Source organism: Anabrus simplex, chromosome 6 (assembly GCF_040414725.1).
Source record: "Anabrus simplex isolate iqAnaSimp1 chromosome 6, ASM4041472v1, whole genome shotgun sequence".
NCBI classification, from domain to species: Eukaryota; Metazoa; Arthropoda; class Insecta; order Orthoptera; family Tettigoniidae; genus Anabrus; species Anabrus simplex.
In genome coordinates, this window is record NC_090270.1 from 57,775,456 (window position 1) to 57,797,005 (window position 21,550).

Genomic DNA, 21,550 nt, shown 5'->3' on the forward strand with positions numbered 1-21,550 from the left:
TTGGTAGCCCTGATGATGATTTTCCATAGTTTACCATTTTCACACCAGGCAAATGCTGGGGCTGTACCTTAATTAAAGACACGGCTGCTTCCTTTCCATTCCTGGGCTTTTCCTATCCCATCGTTGCCATAAGACCTATCTGTGTCGGTGCGACGTAAAGCAAATAGGAAAAAAAAAAAAAAACCAAACTTTGTCATGTCCATCTTCAATAGTACAATACGATAGCAATGTATGAAACCATAGCAGCACCAGCTGTACAGTTTGTTCCTTGTCCCCTTCTAAATCCTTTGTAGTATCCCTGGAAAGCTGTAGGATAGCAATAAGCTAAGCAGCTATGTTTTGGTCATAGCCATAGACATTTTCTGCATCTAGAATTGTTGTTAATCTTCTATTTGGGAATGAAAAGACTGCAGTATGGTCACATAACTATCCCAGTTAGTACAACAGTATTGTTTTAATGAAGACTGAAGTCAAATACACAGACTTCTTCTTTTAAAGTTTTGGTGGCCTGTAACACATAATTTCCAACATAAATTTTGATGATGATGATACTTGTTGTTTAAAGGGGCCTAACATCCAGGTCATCAGCCCCTAATGGTACGAAATGAGACCAAATGTAATGACAAATTAAAAGTCCAAAATCCTCCACTGACCAGAATTCAAAATGTGAGGATGAAGAATGAATTGATGGCTATGAATTTAAAACAATCAGTGGATCCAACCCGCAGTGCCTCACATTCACAGAAACTTATGTAAAACAGTTGTATTACTGACCAAGGGACTGCTTCTAAAGCACAATACTGAATCGATGGTGCTTGCAGTCTAAAGGGATCCAAAATCCAAGTCATCGGCCCCTCATAATGGTACTTATCACTAGGAAAGTAGAACCATGGTATTTGTCATGGTGTGGTACTAATCAAAATAGCATAGACTCGTGGTATTCCACACATTATGATACTACTCACAGGTATGAAATTTGCACATTTAATACAGATCTATGGTTTTTCTCACATTGCGGCGCCATTTACAGGCAAAGCAAACCTATGGTGTTCATCACGTAAGTGTACTAACCACAGGGACTCGTACTAACCCATGGTGTTACTCATACAGTGATACTAATCACAGGTACTGCAAAATCCAACAGTGCACTCTAAGTGGGGGTCTGACCGCACGGTGCTCCTGCGTGCTACTAATCACAAATCTATTTTGTACCTAACGTAGTTGTATTACGCGCAAGTAAAACCAACCCATTGTGTTTCTCGCGTGGTGGTACTAATCACAAGTAGTTTCATGGTTCTAATACAATCATCCTTGGTCGCCCCTTTTACTCACCTCGTATGACAGGCAGGGGATACCGTGGATGTATTCTTTGTCTGCGTCCCCCACCCACAAGGAGTAAGAAATTTTATCCTTCAGATAATGCTCATCCAGTACATGCCTTAATACTGTATTCAGCACGTCCACAGCACAGGGGAGATGTTTGTAATGTTCTAGGGCCTTCATAATATTTCTACACCGATTCCTACAGCGAGGGAGTGTGGTGCTAATATCTCAAAAACATGGCTTCTGGTGTCCTATAAGAACTCATCTGAGTTTTGTTTGTCAAGTCATGAGGCTTAAAATGAGCTTTATCTTATCATTGAATAGCAAACTATATTTTTCGCCTGTATTAGCCTATGCTAATATGCCAAAAGGCCAAAATCACAGTTTTCATGGGAACCCTTTGAAATTCTAGGATTTATTATCATTTATGTAGCGTATGGCATAAAATGTATGGATGGATCAAATATAAATGGGAATTATGTTTTAAAATTTATTGCATCAACCAAAATAAATACACATATAGAGATGACTTTTCTACATACACATTTTCTCCATCAGATTGGTAAGTTTTTGATGCCGTCCTGATAGAAAGAAGAGGGGCACGTGTGGAGCCAGTTGCGCACAAAGTCTTCTACACTTGCATCATCATCGAACCGCTGTCCTCCCAGGACTTGTTTAAGTGATCCAAACAAATGGTAGTCACAGGGCGATAAATCTCGACTGTACGGAGGATGTTCCAAAGGTGTCCAGTGAATTTCCTCCAGTTTTTCCCATGTTAAAGCGGCAGTACGTGGCCTTGCATTGTCATGGAGAAGAATGATGTTTCGGTCGGTTGCTGGTGTCCCTTGTGACAGTAATAGGCTGCATTAATTTTTTCTTTGTCTGTAAAGAAACTCCAACAGCAAAACGCCCGCGGAGTCAGAGAAAATGGTTGCTGGGCATGGTTTGGCTTGACCGGTCCTGCTTCGTCTCTTCTCTGCCACTCCATGCTTGCTTGCTTTGACTCTGAGGTGTAATGATGCACCGAAGTTTCATCACAAGTCACAGTACGATGCAAGAAATCCTCTCCTTTCTCCTCGTACCAACGCAGAAGTCTCTGCAAACTTCCTGGTGTAAAGATTTCTGTTCCTGGTTGAAAAGAGAAGGGGCCCACCTGGCAGACAATTTTCTGAAATGGAGTTTACCTCGGATGATGGTTTGAACCTTTCCGTAACTTATTCCTACGGCTAAAACAATTTGTGAAATTTTTATTCGCTGATCTTTACCAATAATGTCACAAATGGCAACAACGTTGTCTGCAGTGATGCTTGTCTGTGGTCTCCTTTCATGATGTTAATTTTCCACAGCATCTCTTCCTGCCACAAATTTTTTAGCCCACTCATACACTTGAGTCTGTGAAAGTGTTTCTTCCCCAAACGGTGTGCGGAACCATCTCAAAATTTCAGGAGGTTTGGTGCTCTCTTTTGTGAGAAATTTCATAATGATGCATTGCGTAGCAGACGTGTGCACCTCTTGCTCACTCATGGTGTACTGAAGCAGCCCAGCTTTCCACCATCATTAGCATGAGCAAACCCCTTCTCCAGACACCCCCACCAACATCCTGGCAAAGCCCTGCCTCAGAATTATTACTAACAGCAGCAGTATATTCAAATTCCCATTTATACAATTTGATCTGCCTTGAAAATATTTCAATAACATGAAAACCTAATTTCAAATAAGAATGTCCAGTCCTTCCATCCACTCCGATACTGCCTCTGATGGAATCAAGAAATCAGCCCTGCTACCCAAGTAGGTACATAGTTTGCAGCTGCCGACGATGTGAGGGATGGTTTGCCATGGGGTACGACAGTTTCATTCTGGTGATGTTAAGCAGTTCCACTTGTAGAGTGGGTCCCTGCATCTTTCATGGCCCATCCGTACTCTGTTAAGATTAAGTGACTGCTTGTGTGGTAGATGAAATCCACCAGCAATTTTCACACCAGAAAACATGTTGAGCAGGGATAATCTGTTGAAGAGCCATGTCAGCAGCATCACACAAAGGTGGACGGCGTGGCTTCAACCTTTGAAGATTAAGTGCAGGGATTGTCTTTTTCCATGATGATACATAGTCTATGTTACCCAGAATTATGATATCTTTCAAATTTTGAAATTTCTGAGATTACAAATTACATAGCCACAAACTCACAGTCTCTCTTTATATATTAGTATAGATTATTATTTTATGAACAATACTTGGTGAGATATATGTTTTAAAACCCAATGTATCATTTGCAATAATTCTGTATGTACACTGAAGAAAATGGAAATTGCAACACCCAGAAGGAGTGGTGCTACATTGCTGCAATTGAACATGCAGGACGAGTGTTTGGTTGTGATTCGATGATTACACTTTCAGGTCCTTCTACATGCAAGTTTGAATAAATGTGCCCAACACGAGCTGCAATTCATTGATGAATTTGTCGAGGCATGGAATCAATAAGGCCCTGGATCGCTTCCTGAGGAATTGTGGCCCATGCTTGCTGCACTGCATGGGTCAGTTGTTTCAGAGTTGTGGGTGGCTGAGGACGGTTGGCCAGTTGTCGACCCATCATGTCCTACACATGTTCAATAGGACTGAGGTCCGGTGATCTGGTGGGCCATTCTAAGGTTGTGATGTTGTGGAGAGCTTCTCTGGAGATGCGTGCAGTGTAAACCCAGGTATTGTCCTGCTGAAACATCCCATTAGCAATGTTCTCCATCATAGGGACAACCACTGGATTGAGTACCCTATCAACGTACTGTTGAGCAGTCATAGTGCCCTCAACAAGCACTAATTGTGATTTCACATTAAAGCCAATAGCTCCCCAGACCATAATGCTTGGTGTTGGCCCTATCTGCCTCTCGACAATAAGATCTGGGTGGCCCCTCTCCCCGGTACGTCGGCGCACATGATTCCGGCGATCACTGCGGGCAAGACAGAAGCGCGATTCGTCACTAAAGACGACTCTATACCATTCATTGACCCACGTCGATCTTTCTTAACACCAGGCCAGCCTTACACGTCGCTGTTGTGGGGTCAATGGAACACCTTCTGCAGGGACACGGGCTGGTAAGCCAGCTGCATGCAGGCGATTACCAAATGTTTGTTGTGTAACGTGGGGTGCCACAGCTGCTCGGATTTGTGCTGCTGTTGCATGGGGTTCCATCTGGGCCATCCGAATGATGCGGCGATCCTCTCTCACAGTTGTCTGTCGCGCTGGGCCTGTGCCAGATCTACAAGTGTGGGTACCTTCATTTGACCACTGCTGCCATATATGTTGTACCGTAGATGTCTGTCGGCCAACACGTGCAGTGAGAGTCAAAATCAAAAAATCAAAATCTCTTTATTTGCAAATGAGGTGTCTACCTCGGTGGCAAATGGTACACTTAGTCCTAATCCAGCCTCACACAGCCCAATTATCCGAGCCCTCTCAAACAGTGACACTTGTTGATAGCGTGCTCTTCTCTGTCATCGAGGCATGTTTGACGGGGAACTCTTCACTGCACAGACTGCAAGTCAACTACGCTATACCAGAGTCCGTATACTGGAGTTGATTCCTCTGCGACCAATCATGTTGGGAGACCTGTAGCAACAATCCAATGGGTCTGAAACTTTGATTGTTTACATACCTACATGGCATTGTTCCATATCTTGAAAATCAACACAAACGACCAATGACTTTATGGTGTTGCAATTTCCATTTTCTTAAATGTATAATGTTTTTTCCTGACATGGTGCAATCTTATTAAATGAGGACTATTTCTAAAGGAGATAATTATCAAAAATCTAGTTTTCAGATGTTGCTTAAAATTATTACTTATTTTATTTCATAGGAGCTTCTTTCCGAAGAGATTGAATAACTGTCTGATTCACTAGAAGAATCAATTACATACTGAAATGAGTAATTGACCCTTTAGAAAGATTTCTTCATTTATTGTATGTTCAGATTATGTTGCATGTTAATGATAGCCAGTAATGTGTAGCCTGTTCAATGCGGCTGCCAGTTGACGGAAGGCGAAGCTCTTGACAAAATACTCCATCTTCGTTCTCATATGAACAAGACTTTTGATGTGTTCGAACATTATGGTATAAATGAATTCTTCAGGATCTATGCTGTCACTGTGAAGCCTCAACACAGAGGCCAAGGTAAATAAACCATTTTCTACTTTATAGTTATGTATCATAGTACACTCATCTTCATGAAAGCAGAACACCTTGAAAGACTAGAGATAGGAAGTTCATATTCACAGAATATGTTCATTAGTATGTTCTGCAGAAATTATTAGCATTTCAGTCACCTAGGTTCAGCATGTGTCCTGTTGCCTAGCAGACACTGGGTCCTCTATAGGCACTGATAACTTGTTCCATGCACCATGGCATCGACGCGTATAATGCGTGAATGGCGTCCTGGGATATAGCCCTCCATGCTGCATTCACCTGGTTCCACAGTTTATCTTTGGTGGTTAGCATTGTGTCACAGCACCACACCCGTCATTTTACCATATCCTACACATTTTCGATTGGCGATAAGTCTGGTGATCGGGTGGGTCAGGGCAACAGTCTGACATTCATTGACAACAAGAAGGCATGTGTTCATGCAGCAAAATGTGGTCGCGCATTGTTCTGCTGAAATATGGTGACTGGGGTGTCATGCAGAAAGGGTATGGCTACAGGTCACAGGATGTCATTCACGTAGGTGAATCTGGTCACAGTGCCCTGGATACTCACCAACTGTGATTTGTGGTTGTACCCAATAGTACCCCACACCATAAGACCTTGAGTTGGTGCTGTATGTCTTATGCAAATGCAGTCAATGAGATGCCTCTCCCAGTGTCTGCGGCGAACAAAAATGTGGCCATCATTTTCAAACAAACAGAACCTGGATTCATCTAAAAACATAATCTGCTGCCATCACTGTCCCCAGTGACATCGTTCCATACACCATTGCAGTCTAGCATGTTTATGCACATTAGTCAAAGGAAGGTGGAGAAGTGGACCATGCACCGGTAACCCGGACCGTAATAAACGGCGATGGATTGTCACTCCTGTTAGTGTACGATATGTTACACTGTTCCACTGGTGCGCCAGAGCCGAGGAGAATGCAGATCTGTCCTACAATGCCATTCGGATGAGGTGTTGATCTTCTTGGGGGGGGGCGTCTGGGTGGTGCGACTAGACCTATCTTGTCATGTTCTACGGCTTCTGTGAACTATTCTGAACACACCCGTTGCACTGCTGATACACTTTGTCCCACATGAGCAGCAATTTCCTGGATAAATGCATCACGTTCTCTCATGCCAATAATGTGCCCTCTTTTAAACTTACTCATTTGACGGTACGGTTCTTGCATATATCTGCGAGGCATCCTGAAAGTCTGCTCAAGTTACACTGATCCATTACCTTCGGTTTATAGTGACAACAAGAGCCGCAGGCACATTTTACCAGCCGATGGTGGTGTGCCGAGATATAGATGTGGACGTTGAACCTGAGGGCCATCATGGTTCAAATGCTAATTATTTCTTCAGAACATACTAATGCACATGTCCTGTGAATATGAACTTCTATCTCAAGTCTTTCAAGGTGTTCTGCTTTCTGTGAACATGAGTGTAGTACATATTCCTTGGCTTTTATACGAAAATCAAGAACTTTACATCTGTATACTTTCCCTTTCTTGCACATGGACACTTTTCTAGTAGAGTGTGTGTTAGTGATTGTAAACACTTCTGGAAACTATTCTTTGTTATTCTTAAAACTCAAAAAAGGAAAAGGAAAAATCATGTACCAAGTACAATAAAATAAGTATAATATTCCCCTAATTAAAGCGTTAAGTTATTGTGTTTATATCTAAGAAAATCTGTTAGAAATACACTGACTGACAGAGCAAATGCAACACCAAGAAGGAGTGGTTCGAAAGGGATGAAAGTTGGGGAAAAAACAGAGACGGCATGGACGAATAATTGATGTTTATTTCAAACCGATATGCAGGTTACACAATGCGCACGGCATCGACTCAGTAGGATGTAGGACCACCGCGAGCGGCGATGCACGCAGAAACACGTCGAGGTACAGAGTCAATAAGAGTGCGGATGGTGTCCTGAGGGATGGTTCTCCATTCTCTGTCAACCATTTGCCACAGTTGGTCGTCCGTACGAGGCTGGGGCAGAGTTTGCAAACGGCGTCCAATGAGATCCCACACGTGTTCGATTGGTGAGAGATCCGGAGAGTACGCTGGCCACGGAAGCATCTGTACACCTCGTAGAGCCTGTTGGGAGATGCGAGCAGTGTGTGGGCGGGCATTATCCTGCTGAAACAGAGCATTGGGCAGCCCCTGAAGGTACGGGAGTGCCACCGGCCGCAGCACATGCTGCACGTAGCGGTGGGCATTTAACGTGCCTTGAATACGCACTAGAGGTGACGTGGAATCATACGCAATAGCGCCCCAAACCATGATGCCGCGTTGTCTAGCGGTAGGGCGCTCCACAATTACTGCCGGATTTGACCTTTCTCCACGCCGACGCCACACTCGTCTGCGGTGACTATCACTGACAGAACAGAAGCGTGACTCATCGGAGAACACGACGTTCCGCCATTCCCTCATCCAAGTTGCTCTAGCCTGGCACCATGCCAGGCGTGCACGTCTATGCTGTGGAGTCAATGGTAGTCTTCTGAGCGGACGCCGGGAGTGCAGGCCTCCTTCAACCAATCGACGGGAAATTGTTCTGGTCGATATTGGAACAGCCAACAACAGGGTGTCTTGCACATGCTGAAGAATGGCGGTTGACGTGGCGTGCGGGGCTGCCACCGCTTGGCGGCGGATGCGCCGATCCTCGCATGCTGACGTCACTCGGGCTGCGCCTGGACCGCTCGCACGTGCCACATGTCCCTGCGCCAACCATCTTCGCCACAGGCGCTGCACCGTGGACACATCCCTATGGGTATCGGCTGCGATTTGACGAAGCAACCAACCTGCCCTTCTCAGCCCGATCACCATACCCCTCGTAAAGTCGTCTGTCTGCTGGAAATGCCTCCGTTGACGGCGGCCTGGCATTCTTAGCTATACACGTGTCCTGTGGCACACGACAACACATTCTACAATGACTGTCGGTTGAGAAATCACGGTACGAAGTGGGCCATTCGCCAACGCCGTGTCCCATTTATCGTTCGCTACGTGCGCAGCACAGCGGCGCATTTCACATCATGAGCATACCTCAGTGACGTCAGTCTACCCTGCAATTGGCATAAAGTTCTGACCACTCCTTCTTGGTGTTGCATTTGCTCTGTCAGTCAGTGTATAATGGCTTGGTAGAGTTCTAGAAAAACTTAGTGCCTATTGAAGCTGATGTGTCCAAAGTACAGGACCTCTCAGGGTGCATGCACCGGTGCATTGCACGGTGCAAGGTGCATAAGATGACTTCTTAGGTTGACCAGAGTGCAAATCCCCCACTGCTGGATTTGAAGCAATAGCACTGTCTCTCTCTTTCCCTATGTCTGTCTCACTCGCTCCATCTGTCTCCCCCTTCCCCACTTGCTTTGCAGCGCTCCACCGGCCGAGCAGAGTTGAGCCGAGCTTAACCGAGTCACCCCGAGATAAAATGCTGGTCCGAACACAGCCGAGTCGGGCCAATGTACGGTGCACAGAACCTATGTGCTTCGGTTTGCATGCACGAGATTTTGGGCGTTTGAAAGGCCCTGTCATAGTATGTTGTAATGAAGTCCCTTGTTGCTGAATAGGAAATAACTCACTTTCTTACTTAAAAACTATTGTGGGAACCTTTTGAAATATGCTTAACGGAATAAGTATATTTACGTATAAGCCTCAGCACATCCATCCTTTAATTAGGGGAATATTATACGAGTATTTAATGGACAATATATCATAAGAAACGTTATATGACACACAGTGTTAAACATTTTATTTTCAAACATTCAGTGTTTATATGACAAAACAAAAGAATTTTACTGAAGTGTTAAATTTTTAAGAATTTAGTTATTACGTTTTTGTTGTACGTGTGCTATTTTAAGATTTTAAGTATGTATAGGTCAGCTGAAGTTTGCCCTAACTAGGGACTGAAACTAGTACTGTAACCATAAAACAGGCTATTTAAGACAAATTGTTATAGTTCTTATTTGATATTAGGGAATCATCAACACGGAACAGGAAGATCATTAATTACCACCAATGGAGTTGTCATTTTCCTTCAAAACTCGGCATGGAGTTTCACCTGGAGCAAATAGCCACATGATTAGCATAGTGTCGTGTGATTAGTTGAATGGTCTTGCCACCAGATACCATGAATGTGTTACCCCTTCCCCGTGTGGCTATGTGATGTGCCTATATGATGCAATCAAGTTACATAAGTCCAATCCACTTATTCAATACAATTCATGCATAGATCATGAAGTTTATCACATGCAATATTATAGGAATATGCCCGTATCAATGAACTGCCCATTACCTAGGCCATTCTAACCAGACTGTTAGGGTGTGTTGGGACCAGTCGATTTGTGAGAGCATTCTCACATGACAACTGAACTGCCCATTACCTAGGCCATTCTAATCAGACTGAGAGTATTCTCACATGGCAACTGGATTCAGGGCATCCTCGACTGACTACCAGTAGAGAGCATCATGTAATCCTGTGACATGCACAAGCAGTTCCAAGTGTTACAATGTCCGTCATCCAGGCATATGTGACATCGTTACAGTTGGACATCGGATTTGTATGCAAATGCATATTTTGTATGCCGATGTGTAGACCTCCAAAACTGACAAGGACGTGCGTTTGAAGGTGTAATTGGATGAATTATTACTGTAAGTTTAATAGTGCATATACAGGGTGATTCAGCTAAGTTGTCCACCTCAAATATCTTCTGATTCATTTAAGATAAAGACATTCACTTTTCAAATTCTTAAATTTTATTAAGGGGCTCATAGAATACTGTCCTATTCCTTTCGATCACATACATAATTATGAAGAAACCAGTATCAACTTTGTTTTCTTACCAATTTCACCAAATAGAACAATTAAGAATCAAGTAACAAATTCAGTGATGACTAAGGTTAAGTTATAAGGAGATTCCCACCTTCCAATACTTGTCAATTTCTTATAGCTAGTTTATTGTTTACATGACATAATCCAGCTTAATCTCTAGGTGTATACTAAACAGAACATGTTTCGTTCCGATTATGGAACATCTTCAGCTAAAAGATTTGACAAAAAATGGCAGGACAATTAAAACACGTGTAATGATTATGGTGATGAAATAAAATGTTCATTCATGTTGGGTTAAAATTTCCAACAAGTCAATGTCCAAGTAACGAATAAAATTTTAACCCAACATGAATGAACATTTTATTTCATCACCATAATCATTACATGTGTTTTAATTGTCCTGACATTTTTTGTTAAATCGTTTAGCTGAAGATGTTCCATAATTGGAACGAAACATGTTCTGTTTAGTATACACCTAGAGATTAAGCTGGATTATGTCATGTAAACAATAAACTAGCTATAGAAAAGAGACAAGTATTGGAGGGTGGGAATCTCCTTCTAACTTAACCTTAATTGTTTTGAGCCAGTACGGGACAAAATATGAGATTTATAAGCTGAAATTCAGTGATGGGATTATTTTGCAAATCCAATAAATACTTTCTCGTGCTTAACTCACGCCTTGTTGATTAACACACAAATCTCACCATTATCTCGAGGTGGGGGGTGGGAGGGGGAGAAAAAACAGTATGATGTTGGTCTACAGCATTTCGGAGCTTTTGTTTCATTGCCGTTGAATCAGAAAAAGAACACATAACACAGTGAAATTGTAATAATTTAAGTGCTTTATTGTTCTTTCCATGAGTACATAGTACATGAGATGAAATCAACAACTTTAAAATCCAATGAATGACATGGTCATTGGGAAGAATGGATGAAAACTTAATAGATGACATTATTGGTGGGCTCTTTGGTCCTCCTTAAAGCCAACATGTAAGATTGATGTAGACCTATGTTAGCAACAGGCAGTGGTTGAGTTGAAATAAGAAGTGCTGTGCTCTTTCAGTACTGGCGAACCTGAGAAAACTGAATTCATTTACACATTAAAATTTAAAATGAAACAAAACTCTACCATTTAGTTTCTTGCGAACGTCTCTCTAATTTTATTCTTATGAGTGTGCCTGACCACCAAACATTTTGACTGCACAATACCATCACAGTATGTTTGGTGTATGTGTTTATCAACAAAGCGTGAGTCATGCAGGAGGACAATACACTGGACATCACAGTAAGTGGCGCATCGCTTTCTAATAAACACACATTTGAAACCCTTCAATATCTGCAAAAGTACTCATCTGATTTACAAAGTAAGCACATCACTGAATTCTCTCTATTCTTAATTGTTCTACTGGGTGAAATCGATATAGATCCATTTTAAAAAACAAAGTTCTACCCGTTTCTTGGTAATTACGTATGTGATAGGGAGGAATTGGACAGTACTTTATGAGCCTCTTAATACAATTTAAGAATTTGAAAACAGGATGTCTATATATTTAACAGACCAGAAGATATTTGAGGTGGACAACTTAGCTGAAATACCCTGTATATACATTTTTGCATATATATTTGTGATTAGTGCATACATTTCTCATTTTTGGTTTATTGTACATGTTTTTGACTTTTATTATGCATGTTTTAACATGTTTTACAAGCAGTCTTCAAACTAAATGATAAGTAATTAATGCCGTGAACTCTTTCAGCAACAAAACATTTTTAAGGAAACTGGCACGTACAGTATAAAGACACACTTCCAAATCATGCCAGAATCAGTCAAGAAGCTATAAACACGTGGACTGCTTCTTGGTGACTCACTGGACATTATGGAGAATGTGAAGCATGAATTGGAGGGTATGCCAGGAAACCTCGGACTCCATCTGCAAACAAAATATAATGCTGTCCTTAAACGAAATATGGGCTATGACATCGTGATAGCTATAAACACATATTTGGTTTGTACTGATAATGTGGATCTACCAGATTGTTTAACACCTACACTTGCTCCTGAATTCAAGTACTGTCACGTCACATCTGCAGATGTAGAGAGGTTAGGGATGGGCATGAGCGCAGCTCGAGCGGCTCGAGCTGATGACGTCACTGCTCGATCTAGGTCGAGCAGTACTCGTGCAGGAGTATGGCCTGCCATCTATGAGTGATTACCTTGTACTAAATCAGATGAGTGGCAATCTTCTTTGCTCTTTTAATACTAATGAAATGAAACCAGTGTGTGTACAGGAACACAACTGAACAAACTATATCCTCACCCGGCAATTTCAGAAATAGCTTGTTACATTTCGTACCATGAAAATAATATTTATAATGATAACGCCTTAACATTATTAACGGAATACATTGAATCCCTTACACAACATAGGAGTATATGGATTATATGGTTGTTATCCTAGAGTAATATTATCGCCTGAGAAATGATACGGCGTAATATGTAAGTAAGTCCGCCTCTGTGGAGTAGTGGTTAGCGTGATTAGCCGCCACCCCCGGAGGTCCGCGTTCGATTCCCGGCTCTGCCACGCAATTTGAAAAGTGGTACGAGGGCTGGAACGGGGTCTACTCAGCCTCTGGAGGTCAACTGAGTAGAGGTGGGTTCGATTCCCACCTCAGCCATCCTCGAAGTGGTTTTCCGTGGTTTCCCATTTTCACACCAGGCAAATGCTGGGGCTGTAGCTTAATTAAGGCTATGGCCGCTTCCTTCCCACTCCTAACACCTTTCCTATCCCATCGTCGCCATAACACCTATCTGTGTCGGTGTGACGTAAAACCAATAGCAAAAAACCCAGTTATATTATATCGGACTCAGGACTTCAGGTCTGTTCACATTTTTTTTATTATGTAGGAGAAATAGTAAATATAGCATTATAATAAAACTGAACAGAATATATTATTAAAATGATACAATGTTCAGAAGAACCAAAAATGGAAGTAGCGACCAAGTAACGAAAGGAAAACCACACAAATACTATCACTATGCAGAGCTCATCGTCATGTCGAGCAGTCACTTCCATTTGATTAAAAAAAGTAATTCTGGGCATATATGGATTTAATAAACCAATGCGTCCACTATGACTTACGGTACGTATGTATTTCTGTAGAATGGACGCTATCGCTAATGACTCTACTTCTACTCTACGCGTAGTGCCGGAAGGTGAATATCAACGTGAATGAGTGCAGACGGGCTACTTAGCGCACATGCAAGCCTACGTCACGAGGGAATTCCGTGTTGCTCGATCTGGCTCGACCACGCTTGACACACCAGTTCGTGATGTCAGCACTCGAGCCTGCTCGAGCAGGCGATCGAGTGGCCCATCCCTAAGAGAGATCATTCTCTGCATTTAAGGTAATTTTAACAGACAAATGCCATAGATTTAAACCAGAAAACATGGATAAGACTATTATAGTGTACTGCAGAACAAATTACGAACAGTGTAAAATGAATGAGGAATGTGTGTTTAAGTGTGCTCCTTCACAGTTGTGGTTTTTTACATGGTTTTCTTAAAAATCTTACCAATTGATTTATCATGTGTATTTTTTAACACACTGTGTCTTATCTAGGAGACGTGTGCATGGTTTTTTTTTTTTTTTTTTTTTTTGCTAGTTGTTTTTTCGTCGCACCAACACAGATAGGTCTTAAGGCGACGATGGGACAAGAAAGGGCTAGGAGTGGGAAGGAAGTGGCCGTGGGCTTAATTAAGGTACAGCCCCAGCATTTGCCTGGTGTGAAAATGGGAAACAACGGAAAACCATTTTCAGGGCTGCCGACAGTGGGGTTCGAACCTACTATCTCCCGAATACTGGATACTGGCCGCACTTAAGCAACTGCAGCTATCGAGCTCGGTCATGTTGTTTTAACAGTGAACACCGATAGATTGATGCATCTCACAATATATGCACGCATTGTTTGTACTAGTGGAAGATCCCAGCTGTAAGTAGTATGATTTCGTTTTTTCATTCAGATGTTTATTCATGATCGTGATTTTATACATTGGTATGGGTGAATCGCATGTAAAGGAATGTTACGTTGGCATTTCATACAAGTGCGTAATAGCATGAAAATAAGTGCATACTTAAATGCATATTCCACTACATTTTGCAGCATAGTTGCATGCTTACATTGGTGATTTATACACCACATAAATCTGATGTCTAGTTACAGATCCCTGGTCTGACCAAACTATTTTCAAGTGCTTGGCTGAAGGAAATTTAGTCCCACAACACCCATTACATGTCTTGACATTGGCACCCACCCACCATTATGTCCATTTAGAGTGATATCATGAACAACAAACCTGGTCTGCTGCGTACTGGAACTGGGTTGTCTTTATTGACGAACCCAGGTTATCTTTGTGCATTGATGATGACCATGTTTGTGTCTGGACCCCTTGCAGTGAGTACCCCAATCCTGCCTTAGCTATGCCATGCACACTGCCCCTGCTGGTGTTCTGCTGGTCTGGGGTCACTTGCGTATAACAGTCAATCACCCCTAATATTGATACGAGGGACATTGACAGTACAGCGATACATGCAGGGCATTCTGTGGCCGTATGTGTTGCCCTTCACGGCACGACTTCAAAGAGAGATTTTAGTGACTTTGGGACCAAGACTGGGAAGGTAGCAGTCATGTCCTTAATTAAGTAATTAATTAATTTTCTTGGTGTGAAAATGGGATTCACATAAATCATCTTGTAAACGAGGGATGGCAAACATGACTTCTGTGGCACATCAATTGACATACTAACATACGGTATTTTAATATTTTTAACATGTGATAAATAGGCAGAAAATATAGTAACATAGCATAATTCAACATTACGCTTTAATAAAGAAGTATGTCTCAATTAATTCTATGGTCATATCTTTTACAAATTTTATTCATTTTTTTTTTTTTTTGTACCTGTTGGGTTTTTAGGTTACCATATGTTTTCTTTTTCAGGTAGTTTATAATTTTATCACTCAACATTAGTTTTGGCAGACTGAAGAACATAACAGTTATAAATTAGTTGAGGTGAAACTGAAAAGATATTACAAAAAACAAAAATGATTAGGTTAAAGCAAAATTATACCTTATTCATAAAATTTAACTGGTTTTAAAAAGAGATTTGCAATGATGTTTGCAAAATAAAAACATGAAACATTAGTCAAATGGATTTATATGTAATGCAATCTAATACCTAAATGAAGTCAAATGAGGGGGTTTCACAATGATTTTAAAGGAAAATAACTGATGGCACACTAGACAGTAAAAAGTAATAAACAAGACCATAAATGGCATGCCAGTCAGTAGAGGTTTGCCATCCCTGTTCTAGACCAACTCACTAGATAAATGTTAGAGAGTGCTGGACAATGAAAGAATATCAGAAAGATGTATGCACATGCTGTCATGACAAGAGACTAGATTTTAGGCACTAAAAATTGTAAAATAAGGAGGCAAGTAGACACTAAATATATTTTAAATGGGCATTAAATATAAATACTATGCATACATGTAAACTGTAATTTTGATTTTTCAAAATTAGTGGATTATTACTTGGTTATATGTCTTTGGTTTTTGGTGTTAACATAAACATAACTTGTTAAAACACTTCTCATGTATAGAGAGACGGGAACACATAATAGGACAAACATGATGGCAGGTCAGTGAGGAAAGGGGGAACTAGTTCTCTCCTGAGTTTGGTTGTGAATCAAGGACGTACATCACTGCCTATCCCTCCACCACTGTTTTCCTGCTTCTAATGCTGTTTTGTTTCTATCTTCCTTCCTCTCTTCTCTACACAGTACTGCCATAAGTACATTACATACATACATTATCATTATAGACTGTTATGCCTTTCAGCGTTCAGTCTGCAAGCCTCTGAGAATTTACTAAACGTCGCCACAATTCTCGATTTGCAACTAGTGTTGTGGCCTCATTTAGTTCTATACCTCTTATCTTTAAAACAATACAAACCCAGTCTGACCATCGTCATCTTGGTCTACCTCTATTTCTCTTACCCTCCATAGCAGAGTCCATTATTCTCCTAGGTAACCTATCCTCCTCCATTCGCCTCACATGACCCCACCACCGAAGCCGGTTTATGCGTACAGCTTCATCCATCGAGTTCATTCCTAAATTAGCCTTTACCTCCTCATTCCGAGCACCCTCCTGCCATTGTTCTCACCTGTTTTTACCAGCAATCATTCTTGCTACTTTCACGTCTGTTACTTCTAACTTATGAATAAGATATCCTGAGTCCACCCAGCTTTCGCTCCTGTAAAACAAAGTTGGTCTGAAAACAGACCGATGTAAAGATAGTTTCGTCTGGGAGCTGACTTCCTTCTTACAGAATACTGTTGATCGCAACTGCGAGCTCACTGCATTATCTTTACTACACCTTGATTCAATCTCACTTACTATATTACCATCCTGGGAGAACACACAACCTAAATACTTGAAATTATCGACCTGTTCTAGCTTTGTATCACCAATCTCACATTCAATTCTGTTGAATTTCTTACCTACTGACATCAATTTAGTCTTCGAGAGGCTAATTTTCATACCATACTCATTGCACTTATTTTCAAATTCCAAGATATTAGACTGCAGGCTTTCGGCACAATCTGCCATTAAGACCAAGTCGTCAGCATAGGCCAAACTGCTTACCACATTTCCACCTAACTGAATCCCTCCGTGCCATTTTATGCCTTTCAGCAGATGATCCATGTAAACTACGAACAGGAGAGGTGAAAGATTACAGCCTTGTCTAACCCCTGTAAGTACCCTGAACCAAGAACTCATTCTACCATTAATTTTCACTGAAGTCCAATTGCCAACATAAATGCCTTTGATTGATTTTAATAATCTACCTTTAATTCCATAGTCCCCCAGTATAGTGAACATCTTTTCCCTCGGTACCCTGTCATATGCTTTCTCTAGATCTAAGAAACATAAACACAACTGCCTATTCCTCTCGTAGCATTTTTCAATTACCTGGCGCATACTGAAAATCTGATCCTAACAGCCTCTCTGTGGTCTGAATCCACACTGGTTTTCATCCAACTTCCTCTCAACCACTGATCGCACCCTCCGTTCCAAGATGCCAGTGAATACTTTGCCCAGTATACTAATCAATGAGATACCTCGATAGTTGTTGCAATCCTTCCTGTTACCTTGCTTATAGATAGGTGCAATTACTGCTTTTGTCCAATCTGAAGGTACCTTACCCACACTCCACGCTAATTTTACTACTCTATGAAGCCATTTCATCCCTGCCTTCCCACTATACTTCACCGTTTCAGGTCTAATTTCACCGAGCTCGATAGCTGCAGTTGCTTAAGTGCGGCCAGTATCCAGTATTCGGGAGATAGTAGGTTCGAACCCCACTGTCGGCAGCCCTGAGAATGGTTTTCTGTGGTTTCCCATTTTCACACCAGGCAAATGCTGTACCTTAATTAAGGCTACGGCCGCTTCCCTCCCACTCCTAGTCCTTCCCTGTCCCATCGTCGCCGTAAGACCTATCTGTGTCGGTGCGATGTAAAGCAACTAGCAAAAAGGTCTAATTTCATCTATTCCAGCTGCCTTATGACAATGGAGTTTATTTACCATCCTTTCCACTTCCTCAAGCATAATTTCACCAACATCATTTTCCTCCTCCTCATGAGCTTGGCTGTTTGCAACACCACCAGGATGATTTCCTTTTACATTGAGAAGATGTTCAAAATATTCCCTCCACCTCTCCAGTGATTCCCTGGGATCTATTATGAGTTCACCTGAATTACTCAAAACACTGTTCATTTCCTTTTTCCCTCCCTTGCTAAGATTCTTTATTAATTATTACTGTCCAGACAGGTTTCCCTGCTGCTTGACCTAGCCTTCCCAGATTATTACCAAAATCTTCCCATGACTTCTTTTTGGATTCAACAACTATTTGTTTCGCTCTGTTTCTTTCATCTACGTACAAATCCCTCTCTGCCTCGGCCCTTGTTTAGAGCCATTTCTGATAAGCCTTCTTTTTACGTTTACAGGCTGCTCTCACTTCATCATTCCACCAAGATGTTCGTCTTTTCCCATCTTTACACACAGTTGTTCCTAGGCATTCCCCTGCTGTTTCTACTACAGCATCCCTGTATGCCACCCATTCACTTTCTATATCCTGAATCTGCTTACTGTCTACTGTTCGAAACTTCTCACTAATCATATCCATGTACTTCTGTCTAATTTCCTCATCCTTGAGATTTTCTACCCTTATTGGTTTGCAGACAGATTTCACTTTCTCTCCCCTAGGCCTAGAGATACTTAATTCACTACAGATCAGATATTGGTCTGTATCATCGAAAAATCCGCAAAAAACTCGTACATTCCTAACAGATTTCCTGAATTTAAAGTCTGTTATGATATAGTCTATTATGGATCTGGTACCCCTACCTTCCCATGTGTAGCGGTGAATAGCCTTATGATTGAAGAATGTATTCGTAACAGCTAAACGCATACTAGCACAGAAGTCCAGCAAACACTTCCCATTCCCATTAGCTTCCATATCTTCCCCACATTTACCTATCACCTTTTCGTATCCTTCAGTTCTATTCCCAACTCTCGCATTGAAATCGCCCATTAGCACTATTCTATCCTTGCTGTTGACCCTGACCACGAGGTCACTCAATGCTTCATAAAACTTGTCAACTTCATCCTCATCTGCACCCTCACATGGTGAATACACGGACACAATTCTAGTCCTAATTCCTCCAACTGACAAATCTACCCATATCATTTGCTCATTTACGTGCCTAACAGAAACTATGTTGCGTGCAATGGTATTCCTGATAAAGAGCCCTATCCCAGACTCTGCCCTTCCCTTTCTAACACCCATCAAGTACACTTTACAATCTCCTATCTCTTCCTTGTTATCTCCCCTTACCCGAATATCACTTACTCCTAGCATATCCAGATGCATCCTCTTTGCTGTCTCAGCCAGTTCTACCTTCTTTCTTCCATATATCCCATTAATATTGATAGCTCCTCATCGAATTCCATTTCATTTGCCAAGTTGTTTCCAAGGAGTCCCTCGCCTGTCAAATGGGAGTGGGACTCCATTACTCCCATATAAAATCTAAATGCCCTGTAATATGGTAACTGTGAATGAAGAAGTGTGGCAATGCTGTGTGTCATCATCCACAAGGTCAGTTTCACGACTCCGCTAATAACTGGCTTGCAGTGTGCCAACAGCAGGCAGCAGTGAAAGATGGAGTGGTGAGAGTATGAGAAGCATATTGCTGTACTGGTGTTATTTTGTTGCGGAACGCGAGCTAGGGAAACATTTTCTACACTGAAATCTCTCAGTTTCAATGAACGATTTATGTTTCAGACAATAGTGCGGTTTAAAAGAAAGGGTGCAACTCTTGATCTTGTTGGATTGGGCCATCCTAGGTGTGAATGCTGTTCGTGCAAGGATTCGACGCAATCCTTTGCATAAACAATCAGTTTTGTTTCGCGAAATGAATGTATCTCCGGGAGAGCGTCAGACTGATGATCTGAATGTAACTCCATGAACAATGTCATGTGATGGTGCATACACAAGATACACACGATTTACTAAATGAGAAATTAAAGAAATTAAAGGTGATATGCCGGGTTCGATCCCAGTCTTTGTTATCGATGTATCGGGAAAGGCAGTATCGTGACATCCTATTCACAGATGAAAAAATATTCACTGTGGTAAAGCCATTCAACTAGCAACAAGATCATGTGTACGCATGGTCCTCCAAGGAAGCAAGAGAGAAAGTTCCACGTGTGCAGCATGGACATCACCCTGTCTCTGTCATGGTATGGTGGGCTGTTTCCTGGCGGAGAGCATCAAAGGTGTATTTTTGCGAAGGTGGAGTAAAGACTTCTGCAGCTGTGTACCGGACGATGTTGGAAAAATTGATATCATGTATGAATTTGAAGCTGTTTGAAGGGTAATTTTGGATTTTTCAGTAAGATAGTGCTGCTGACTGGCCTAGTGGAAGTCCAGACCATAACCCATTAAAAAAATTAATTATTTCAGCTGTTGAAAAAATTCCACTGGACACGATTCGTACAGCTACTGATGAGTCTTTCCGCACATAGTGATCATTTTGAATAAGAATATGTTCATTCTGTAGCACTTTTTGGGTTTTTTCAGAATATATGTACAGTATATTAATGGGTTTGCATAGTTTTTAGTAGTTATATGCACTGAAGGTACTGAAAGAACTTATGGCATTACCATGTATACTGTCCTCCACTGTACCCATCCACCTCTTTTGAGGCCTTCCTTGTGGTCTCTTTATAAATATTGTCTTTGGAACTTGGTCTTCTCCCATTTACATCACGTATTCATACCATTTCAGCTTGCATATTTTGGAACTCCAATCCTATACACTCTTCATTTCTGATTCTATTTTTTTTCTCTGTTGGCCCTATGAAAACTCTATTTATTTCAGCCACTCGAACTCTACTCTCATCTCATTTATTTGACATCCATGCATCTGCTGCATGTGTTAATATCGGTACACTAGCAAGATACCCGTGCTTCGCTACGGTATTATACTGAAATTTATAATTGAATGCTTATTGTTTTAGATATATAATCCGCCGAAATTCGCGGTCTGGCTCGTTTTCTGCGAGAACCCACCAAACTTCCCGATCTGACTCGTTTTCTATTAGATTACGGCATGTTTCCTCCCATTTTTCAATCTTCTTTTCCAGCAATCGATTTCGTTCTTCCCGGGCTAGGCTCAGGTATTCCTCCCGGTCAGTTGGGTCCGTAAATCTTAGCCATCTTTTCCTATAATCATTTTTAATATGGATAAAATCCTTCAGGAGATCCGGCGTGGTGTCATATTGGGTGCCTAGAAGGCACTGAACCCGCGGCCGGACTGCATTCTTAGTCATTACCCGTCCAGGAGCCGTTTCCAGCGCGGTCCGCACATTTGACGACGGTCCGGAACATCATTATTATTATTATTATTATTATTATTATTATTATTATTATTATTATTATTATTATTATTATTATTATTATTATTATTATTATTATTATTATTATTATTATTATTATTATGTGTTGCTGGAATGGATGATGACAGGAAAACCGGAGTATCCGGAGAAAAACCTGTCCCGCCTCCGTTTTGTCCAGCACGAATGTCACATGGA

General features: G+C 41.5%; 1 protein-coding gene across 1 annotated transcript in view; it reads left to right on the plus strand.

Moving 5' to 3' along the window:
- LOC136875859 (arylalkylamine N-acetyltransferase-like 2) overlaps positions 1-21,550 on the plus strand; it is a 66,994-nt gene that overhangs the window by 12,236 nt on the left and 33,208 nt on the right. The window contains exon 3 of the mRNA XM_067149479.2: positions 5,347-5,488. Within this exon, the coding sequence (XP_067005580.2) occupies positions 5,347-5,488 (142 nt within the window). The remainder of the gene's footprint in view (positions 1-5,346; positions 5,489-21,550) is intronic.